Below are 11,160 nucleotides of genomic sequence, written 5' to 3'. Positions count from 1 at the left end.
ACTTCCTTCAGAGAGCTTTTCCATTTGGCTTTTCAAGCTGTTGACTTTTTTCTCATGACTTTCCTGCATCACTCTCATTTCTATTTCCTTTTTTTCCTCTACCTCTCTTATTTTATCTTCAAAGTCCTTTTGAGCACCTCTATTGCCCGAGACCAATTCATATTTTTCTTGGAAGCTTTGGATGTAGGAGACCTGATGTTGTTATCCTCTTCTGAGGGTGTACCTCAATCTTCCTTGTCACTAAAGAAACTTTCTATGGTCTGCATCTTTCTCTTGTCTGCTCATCTTGCCCACCTATTTCTTGACTTTTAACTCCTTCTTAAAGTGGGGTACTGCTTCCAGGCTGCAATGTTTCAAGCTTCAGGGGGTCCCAGGTGGTACGATTTAAGGAGGGGCAGATTCTTCACTCACCTGGCCTATGCTCTGGTCTGTAAATAACCCCAAGCCAACCTGCTAATTAACCAGGCAATAAAATTTTGTTTGCTGTGCTTGTTAGCTCCAAACAGGTCTGTTCCCCTCCACCACCTGGGCCATTGCCACTCAAGATTTCTTCCTGGTTCCCCACTGGAGTAGAACAACCAAAATCCACCTCAGCTCCCACAGAAATCCCTGTAGTTTCCCACACTCCTCACCCCGGCCAACCACTCAGCCCTCTCACCAGACCATGAGTTTAGTTCCAGATGATGCCAATGCTGCAGCTGATTTGGAGGCTCAGGGTTAATTTCTCTGGTGCAGCTTGACTGGATCTGGATCTGTGTCAGCACAACCATGGGGTTGGGCTCCACTCCGACCCCGGTACAGCAGCCCCCTCCTCTTGAACTTCTAAACTATCTTTGGCTAGAAAAATGATCTCAGCCCATCTTTTTGTGGGCTCTGCTGCTCCAGGAATTGTCTTATGGCTGTATTTGGAGTTTTTTGGAGTAATTGTGTCAGGAGCTCTGGGTGCTTACAGCCTTTCCTCTGCCATCTTGTCTCTGCCTTTTAAAAAGTCATGAAAAAAAAGTAAACAGCTTGAAAAGCCAAATGGAAAAGCTCTCTGAAGAAAATAATTGCCTAAGAATTAGGATTGCACAAATGGAATCTAGTGACTTTATGAGAAACCAAGACACAATACTGCAAATCCAAATGAATAAAAAAAAATAGAGGGCAATGTGAAATATCTTCTTGGAAAAACTGCTGACCTGGAAAATAGATCCAGGAGAGATAATTTGAAAATTATTGGACTACCTGAAAACCATGATCAAAATAAGAACTTAGATATCATCTTCCAAGAAATCGTCAGGGAAAATTGCCCTGATATTCTAGAAGCAGAAGGTAGAATAGAAATGGAAAGAATCTACTAATCACCTCCTGAAAGAGATCCCAAAAGGAAAACTTCCAGGAATATTATAGCCAAATTCCAGAGCTCCCAGGTCAAAGAAAAAATATTTCAAGTAGCTAGAAAGAAACAATTCAAGTACTGTGGAGCCATGGTCAGGATAGCACAGTAGCTTCTTCTACATTACAGGATCAGAAGGCATGGAATATGATATTCTGAGGGCAAAGGAATTGAGATTACAACGAAGAATCACCTACCCAGCAAAACTGAGTATAATCTTTCAGGGGGGGGAAATGAAACTTCAATGAAAAAGAGGGTTTTCAGGTATTCACAATGAAAAGACCTTAATTGAATAGAAAATCTGACTTTCAAATGCAAGATCCTAGAGAAGCATAAAACGGTAAATAGGAAAAAAAAATCATGAGGGATGTTACAAGGTTAAACTGTTTACATTCCTACATGGGAAGATGATCTGTCTAACTCATAAGAGCTTTTTCAGTATTAGGGCAGATGATAGGAATAAATTTAGACAGAAGGCACAGGTGGGAATTGATTATGAAGGGATGATATCTGTAAAGCATTGTTTTGTTTATCTTTTTATTTGTGGGGAGGTTGTGGTTGAGTGGTATGTCTGGGATTGCAGGGTTGGTGAGTGTCTTGTGTCTGAGGCTGGATTTGGGCTTGGGTCCTCCAGGGTCCATCGTGGATGCTTTGTCCACTGTGTCACCTAGCTTCCCCATGATGTCAATCTTTAGGGTAAAATTGAGGGGGGAGAGGAAGGCACAGGGGGAGGGGGAAGGGGAGAGATAGAATGGGGTGAAATCCCACATGAAAGAAACAGGAAAGGGTTTATGGAGTCAGGGGAGAGATGGGGGAGGAACAGAGAAGTAAATGAGCCTTACACTCATCAGAATTGGCTCAAAGACCTTAATCTCATCAGAGTTGGCTCAAGGAGGGAATAACATACACACTCAATTGGATGGAGTAATCTATCTAACCCTGCAGGAAAGTAGGAGGGGAAGGTGATAAAGAGGGAGGGGTGAAAGAAGGGAGGGCAGAGCAGGGGAGAGGGCAGTCAGAAGCAAATACTTTTGAGGAGGGATAGGTTAAAAGAAGATAGAAAATAGAGTAGGGGCAGCTAGGTGGTGCAGTGGATAGAACATCAGCCCTGGATTTGGGAGGACCTGAGTTCAAATCTGGCCTCAGACACTTGACACTTTTACTAGCTGTGTGACCCTGGGCAAGTCACTTAACCCTCATTGCTCTACCAAAAAAAAGGAAAGAAAGAAAGAAAATAGAGTAAATATCATGGGAAGGGAATAGGATGGAGGGAAATAGTTAATAATAGTAATTGTGAAAAAATTTTGAAGCAGAGGCAAGAGTAATGTGAGGTGATGATGATTGATGATGGATTAATTGATGGATTAATGATGATTGGAGGAAGATGAGGATTGATTGATGAGGAGGATTGAATGAAGAAGATGAGGACTGACTGACAATGATGAGGATTGACTGAGAATGATGATGAGGATTGATGGATGATGATTGATTAATTGATGATGATGGAAAAACATATGGTATTTACTTTGCTGGGCTATTGTGAAGAAAATTCTTTGTCAAGTATAAGGTACTATATAAATGTTATCTATTACTGTTGATGCAATATTCAACCTCATGGGTTTATTGTAAGGAAATCTCTCTTTAAAGTACTATATAAATGTAGTTTACTGTTAAAAAAAATGATGAGCAGGATGCTATTAGAAAGACCTGGAAGGACCTGCATGAGCTGATGCAAAGTGAAATGTACTGTAAACAAAATAACAGCAATATTGTGAGATGATCTGCTGTGAATGACTTGGTTATTTTCAGCAATGCAATAATCCAAGACAACTCCGAAGGTCTTATGAAAATGCAATCCATCCACAGAGAGAGAACTGATGGTATTTGAATACAAATTGAAACATTTTTTTTTGGTTAGTTCCTTTATCTGAAATTTTATTTTTTGTCTGTTTTCTTTCATAACCAGGCTAATGTGGAAATGTTTTGCATGACTGCTCATGTATAGCCCATATTGAATTGCTTGAGTTCTTGAGGGGAGCAGGGAGAAAGAGAATTTGTAAAGTTTTTTTTTAATTGATGTCAAAATGTGTATTTTACATGTAATTTGGAAAATAAATCCTAAATAAACATAAAAATAAATAATTGAATAAGTGAATGAATGAATACTATTTCTTCTGCATGTACACATTTGTGTATGTGTTTGTGTATGCATGTGTGTGTATGTGTGTGTATGTGTGTGTGTATATGTATGTGTGAGATACACTCCTTTGGCAGTCTGATGAGACTTATTGATCCGTTTTTAGAATAATGCTTTTCAATGCAAATATGTGTGTGTGTGTGTGTGTGTGTGTGTGTTTAGGCTTTCAATGGAAATCAAAGGTTAGTCACAATAAAGATATAATCTTTCCATCTAACTTTACAGAGTGGTGTCTATGGACCAGAGGTTAAGAGTCCCTGGTCCACAGTTTTTCTGGCCGGAACTTGCTGACACATCAGCTGACTGTAAAGGAACAGCAGAAAAAAGAGGGATATCTCCATCTACCCTATATGAGACTTTCCTTCTCTAATAAACTAATATTCAAGTCTTTCTCCGTCTCTCTCTCTCTGTTGTTAACTCCCTCTCCCCCCACTCCTGCCCCTACTGTCATTAGATCTAGCCTGGCTTCTGGGATACTCGTGTTCTCCCTGGAATACCCTAGTCTGAGTATGGGAGAAATCTCCTATTCCCCTTAGCTTAAATGAAACAAAAGACAATTTTTACTATTAATGAAGAGGGAAGATGAAATAAAACAAATTTATGAAGAAACATGCAAAGATGAATATATTAAGGATGGAGCATTTATCTTAAGATGGCTATAATTTACCCACATGTGTTTCACACAGTTTTTAAGTGGGAAATAGGAAATAGCAAAGAAATTTTTGAGAGTGCCATCTGCCTTGTTTCCCTTTTCAGTTTTCCACCTGAGAATTCTATTCTCATCCCTGACGCATTTCAAAGAATGGGTCAGTAGTTTAAACATTCTCACTCATCTCTTGCTAAAGCCAGTTCTAAACCATTAAGACTTAGTGGAAGCTACATGGGATAGGATAAACAAGTCATTCCTAGTTTAAGGAAAGATGAGTGGAGTTTTAGTCCAGAAGTCCTTGGGCAGAAAAGTGTCTGAGAAACTCTAGATAGGATTCAGTGTCTAAAGAGGAAATGGTTAAAATCAGGAATCACAAGAAGGTCCAAGAAGGAGATAGGGAAAGCCAAGGACCAGAGTTCATATTAAATCAATTACATATTAAGCAAATGACAGGATGTCACATCAGACAAAGGAAAACCCCAATTTGCTAGACTCGGTTGGTTGGTAGGCACATGTGTTATTAGGTCTAACCAATATGTTTACAGACAACTCACTCTGTTTTTTTTTTCTTTAGCCCTTTTAGTTACAGTACCCTTTTAGCCACTAAGTCCAACATTTTCCATGTCAATGGTCTAATTCTTGTGGCATCCAACAGCTGTCTCACTCCTTAAATACTTGCAAACTTTTAAAGGCTAGGGTGAGTTTAGTTTCATCCAATAAATGCTCACAACCCCATTAGTTTGCATGTTTGCATAGGCTATTCACCTAATATCTTGAAGAGACTGACTATTTTTCCCTTGGTTCCAAACTTTGTTCCCCTTGCAGTTTCCATTGACCTTAGGTTATGTCCAATTCTCCATTCAAACGCAGAACAAGGATAAATAGACATAACCTAGAACCTATAAACAATGATCTAATGAAGAAATTATCTTTTTGCCCTATGTATTGCCTCGACTAATAGGGCCATAGGACCATAGATTTAGATTTAGACCCTGGAAAGCCTTAAGTCCAATCCTCTCATTTTATAGTTAAGGAAACTGAGGCAAGAAGAGGTTAAGTCACTTGCACAGGATCACACAGCTAGTGAGTGTCTAAGGCTAGATTTGAACACGTTTTGAACTGACTCCAAGCCTCGTACTCTATTGCCTGAACCACTACACTATCCATTTCTCTTTGTTCATAGGTAACTTAAACCCAAATGTGTAGTACTTTTTCAATAGCCCATCTCACAACTCATATATGGATATATAATTTATATATAATTATATATACATGTGTATATATGTATATATGATATATACATAATACATATGTACATTTAGATGGAGAGTAACAATTCATCAGGAACATTGAAAAGAGGATTCATGTATTAGTTTAGAGTTTGAACTATATGACATATAAATTCTGTCTGTATAATTCTCTAATTCTAAAGTCTACACTTCCTAGGGAAAAATTCACCTCTGTTTCAATTTAAACCAAGCCATGAGTTGTTGTGGCTTCCTATTAACTTTCTTTGGTGATATTTCATTATGTCCTATTGGTGACCAAATTTTAGAGGAAGCTAGGTGGTACATTGGTTAGAGCACTGGGTCAAGAGTCAGGAAAGTATGAATTCAAATCGTGCCTCAGACACATAATCTGTTTGACTTTGGGCAAGTCATTTAACTTCTATCTGCTTCAGTTTCCCCAACTCTAAAGTGGGGGAAATAGCAGCATCTACATCATCAGGTTATTGCAAGGATCAAATGAAGTCATTTTTATAGAAGTGCCTGGAACATGGTAGGTGCTTAATAAATGCATTTTTTCCATCCTTCTCGAAGGCCAGGATAGCAGAGTAAAAGCCAGTCTGAATTTTTTTTTAAATGCCATGTCTGTCTGCTGACAGCTTAATTAATTTGGAAGAGGCTAATCAAAAAGACAGATACAAAATTATGGATTTTTTTCAGCCAGCCCACCACAACTCTCTATTAAGTTGCAGAGTAGTTATAGATCTATACCAGAGGAGGGAAAACCAATACTGTTGAAATCACATATCTTTGTAATTGCAATAGGTGACAAACATCTTGTAAGTATAAACATGCAATAAAATTGGGGCAAAGCCAAAACGCAAGCTATTTGGGGAATCCAAAACACAAGCTTTGGGTGGACCCAAAACAAGACCTTGGTGAACAGACCCAAACACTTGGGTCCCCCATCCCACTATTGCTACACATGAATTGCTCTGGTCACAAGTTTTTTGGGGGAACCGAAAGATTTGTGTGAAATTTAAGCTTTTTTTTTTTCAGCCATATGGCTTCCCTGGATCATCTGAGGTTAGCCTCACTTCTACACTAAGCTTTAGATTAGACAATTTTTACCACATAAAGCCAACCTCAAATATTATTAATTAAAAAAATAATAAAGTATTTCCCACACACAGGGTTAATAAGGGAAAGAGTAATAGTTGTACACACCTTCTTGGACACATTCTAATACCCTTGGGATTTTCTGGATTCATGTCCTGAGATTATGGTTCATCAGGCAGGGTCAAGACCAAAATCCATATGCCATGATCAGACTAGAATGTGTATTCCTCAGGGCAGACTTCTGAGCAATATTTCTCTTAGCAAATTCTACTAGAAATAGGTAGAGTATAGCCTGTTTTTACAGGTATAATGTGTAATTTCATTTCTTGGGAGGCATGCTCTACTGTTCTTTTCTCTGTGATGTGGTTGTTAGAAGTTACATCGTAGGGGCAGCTAGGTGGCGCAGTGGATAGAGCACCGGCCCTGGAGTCAGGAGGACCTGAGTTCAAATCCGGCCTCAGACGCTTAACACTTACTAGCTATGTGACCCTGGGCAAGTCACTTAACCCCAATTGCCTCACTTAAAAAAAAAAAAAAAGAAGAAGTTACACCCTGAGACACTTTGTCCTGGCAGTCTTGGGAGGCACACTACTTTTCTCAGGGAAGTAGAAAGTGGTTTGAGGGGTAGGAAATAGATGAGCAAATTGGAGGTAGTGTTACCTTGTTACACTTTAAATAAATGGCGGTTGGGGTGGGTGGGAAGTATGTTGATTGATCTACTCAAATGACTTCTACCCTTACACAAAAAAGTTTGTAAACCTTAATAAGAGAGAAATAGTAGAGGGAGTAGGGGTTTCACTTCAGAAAGTATAGACTGTCGAACACAAAGCTTGACAGCCATAAGAAAAAGGAAATCCCTTTCAGTAGGGGTATTCAGTTGATCTGAGAAGGTCATTTGAGGATCAGTGGCATTGGTGGTCAGGAAGATTATGTGGTTGAGGCTGCTTTAGCAGTCACTATATCATTTTACTCTCCCACCCTTTTCCAAAATAATATTTTTAGGAGCTTCTGTCAGGTCCAAGAAGGTTAATGGTCATTGTCACTAGAAACATCATTTCTAGGGTCTGGTAAACTCCCACTGACTTAAAAACAGAACAAAACAAAACTAGCACAACTGGAATATGAGTTAGTTTAAGCAAAAATACATTGAAAAGCTGAGAGGGACACGACTCAGTGGCGCAGTGTGGAAAAGTCACCACTAACACCTGCTCCTGTGATCCCGATTGGTGCCCTGCACACGCACATGCGCGCACACACGTACACACACACACACACACACACACACACACACACACACAATGTCCACTGTAGCCAGCCCAGCCTCGACTCTGGATTGTTGCGTAACCAGAGAGAAGGGATTACGAGGGAGTTGTCAGTTGACTGGCTTTCTCACTTCCCAGTGTATCCCAGGAGGCAGACGTCTCTTTAAATCATCTCTGGCTTTGTCTCCAACGCTTCCCAAACCGTCCCCTACTCCTGGCTTCTCATGGGGGCCTCTGTGACCAGGGCCGGGCTCCTCCTGGCACTAGAACTAGCCCTCCTGGATCCGGCAGGCTGCCTCCAGCACCGTCCTGGCTGGCGCTTCTCCTCTTTCGAAGTGGTGATTCCCCGCCAGCTAAGCAGTCGAAAAGCCCTCCGAAGATTGAGCAGCACCCTCTCTGATGTGCCCGGGCGGCTCTCCTACTCGCTGCGCTTTGGTGGCAAGAGGTACGTGATCCATATGCGGGTCAAGAAGTTCCTGTTGCCCAGACACCTCCCGGTCCTAGTGGACAATAAGCAAGGAGCTCCCCAAGAGGAGTATCCGTATATCCCGAATGACTGTTACTACCATGGCTACTTGGAAGGAATCCCCGCATCCATGGCTGTCTTGAATACCTGCCAAGGCGGTCTCCGAGGGACTCTGCATTTCGATGACTTCACCTATGAAATCGAGCCTCTCCACAGTTCTACCCAGTTTGAACACGTGCTATCCCAACTCGTGCCGGAAGAAGGGGAGGCTGGGCAGGGTCTCTTTCGCTGCAGTTTAACCAATGACAAAATCGAGGAACAGCTTTCCAACTCGGAGATTGGTCTTCGTCCTCGAGCAGGTCCCTATAGCCATTGGTGGCCACATATCCGTTATTTGAAAATTGCGATTTGCGTTAGCAACTCTAGAGTGCAAACTCATAACAGGAATCTCACTATTCACACTGAGCAAATGGTGACTTTGACCCATATAGTTGATTCCATTTATAAGCAATTTCGGGTTTTTACAGTTCTGGTTTTTCTATATCTTTGGCAATACTCGGATAAAGTACCACTAGTGGGTTCTTCATCTGAAATAGCAGAACATTATGGATTATGGAAAAATTTAGTGCTCTCTCACAACTTTCCGCACGATACTTCGGCCCTCATTACTGGAAACAAGGCAGGGGAAACTGGTTATGCTGCTTTTCCAAACTCAATCTGCAATGGCAACTGGGCAGCAATACTATTGTGGCTTCAGGATGATAGGGTATTTTATTATTCAGTAATCTTGGCACATTATATAGGTCACAACTTAGGCCTGCCTCATGATCAGACTTACTGTCATTGTATCGGAAGGTCACACTGTCTTATGGAAGACCAGCCAGTCTTTTCTGATTCTCTCAGTAATTGCAGTTATGGACGGTTTTTTGATTTAGTTAATTATTGGGATCAATGTTTAAACAAAGCTCCAAAGATATATGATAATTATGCTTATTCATTTCGACTTTGTGGTAACAAGAAAATAGACTTCACGGAACAGTGTGACTGTGGTTCGATTAAAGAATGTTTAGCTGATCCATGTTGTGACCTGAGGTGTGAGCGGACCCCTGGTTCTGTATGTAGTTTTGGAGCATGCTGTGAAGACTGTCAATTTAGTACTATAGGCTTGCTTTGTCGACGTGCAGAGAGCACCTGTGACCTTCCAGAGTTCTGCAATGGAAGTGGAGCCTTCTGCCCTGTGGATACCTATGTTCAAGACGGAACACCATGTACTCCAAACGCCATTTGTTATGCAGGGAATTGTACTGACCGAAACATACAATGCAGAGAAATGTTTGGTTATGATGGAATTGAAAAGGCAAATGACGCATGTTATGAACAGTTAAATATAAAAGGAGATAGATTTGGAAACTGTGGAGCTGAGCCTGAAAGGAACAATGATTCTAGTGGAGCAAAAGAAATAAAATATATTACTGTGCCATGTCGACAATCAACTGTCTTGTGTGGAAGGCTGCAATGTGAAGGTTTGAAGAGAGTGCCAAGATTAAATGAGCATATTACAATTCACCAATTAGTAGTAAAGAAGAATAAAGAGGATTATGTCTGTTTTGGGACAGATTATCACTTTGGGACCGGGTGGGTAGATTTTGGAATGGTGTGGGATGGGTCAAAGTGTACCAAAACCACAATGTGCTTGAATCAGATGTGTGTTCCTATAGCTCAGTTGCATTTTGACTGTAGTCCTGAAAAGTGTAATTATAGAGGTGTTTGCAACAACAATAGGAATTGTCATTGCCAGTATGGCTGGTCTCCACCATTTTGTACTCTGTTGGGTTATGGTGGAAGTTTAGACAGTGGACCAACTGAAAATGATGACACTGATTATGTCCTTTTCGCAATTTTGATTTTTATCCTTATTCGCATAATTTTTTTCATGCTGTCATTCAGCTTTGCAGTTATCACATATATCCGAAGAACTAAGAAAAGTACCACCACAGGCTTTTAGCTAGGGTCTTTCTTTTTTTTTTCCTAAGGCAGTCAACAACTTGAAACACCCACAAAGAAAAATGAACATTCTGGCAACAAGGTGATTTGGTTCTGAAAATCAAAAATAAATTTTTTTTGATGCTTCGTTGTGTTCCATGTGCTGAAATAGTGTTCTCACATCTGACCTGGTTGTACTATGGAGGAATGAAAGGAACTCTACAAAGGCCTTCCCTTTTCCAAATTAGGTGCTTAAGCATTATCTATGTGTGAAGGTGGAGGCTGAGTAAATTAAGTTGCTCTAGACTCTTAATTAAGGAGTCAAGATGCTAAGCTCTAATTTCTCTAGGTAAGAACACTTAAGTGAGAAAAATCTTTGATCACTATTGCATAGTGACCCTGCAAAGGAAGTATGTTCACATTAGCTGAGGAAACTTGGCCACATCCTGCGGGTTGTCTATAAAATATAAAGCCATTGCATGCCCAAGAGAATTCCATTGTATGGCACCAGGAAGAAGAGAGAGCCAGAAGTAATGGCTTGGGTTTAAGGAAGAAGTAGAAGCCTGAGACTGAGTCCTGGGGTTCTGATCTCCCTCCCTTCCTCCCAGCCCCCAGTTGATTCCTTCTTAGGGTTTTAGCTGAAATATTCTCTTTTCTCAAGTATCAAGTCCACAAAATCTCAACTCAGAACTGGCTTAATATTTTATAGGCAACCCATAGGGTGTGACCAAGTTTCTTCAGACAATCTGACCGTTCAATAAGTGGATGGAAGACTTTTACCTCCTTCCAAATCTCACTCAGTCTAAAGTGGTAGTTACCACTTAATGGTTCCTCTTAGGAGATTGAGACTATGGTACAGGGGATTCTTTCAAAAATAATA

At 40.5% G+C, this 11,160-nt stretch overlaps 1 protein-coding gene across 1 annotated transcript; it reads left to right on the top strand.

Annotated features, from left to right (window-relative positions):
• Positions 1-8,055: 8,055 nt before the first annotated feature.
• LOC122738636 (disintegrin and metalloproteinase domain-containing protein 20-like) lies at positions 8,056-10,302 on the top strand. The gene has a single exon (XM_043980622.1). It carries the CDS (start codon positions 8,056-8,058, stop codon positions 10,300-10,302), a length of 2,247 nt encoding a protein of 748 aa, XP_043836557.1.
• Positions 10,303-11,160: the final 858 nt, after the last annotated feature.

The sequence above is a fragment of the Dromiciops gliroides genome, chromosome 2 (assembly GCF_019393635.1).
Source record: "Dromiciops gliroides isolate mDroGli1 chromosome 2, mDroGli1.pri, whole genome shotgun sequence".
Classification (NCBI taxonomy): domain Eukaryota; kingdom Metazoa; phylum Chordata; class Mammalia; order Microbiotheria; family Microbiotheriidae; genus Dromiciops; species Dromiciops gliroides.
Note: the sequence above shows the minus strand (reverse complement) of the source record. Positions and strands in the feature narration are given on the sequence as shown.

Coding starts and splice junctions, on each gene's coding strand:
- LOC122738636 (XM_043980622.1), top strand. CDS start 8,056: ATGGGGGCCTCTGTGACCAGGGCCGGGCTCCTCCTGGCACTAGAACTA.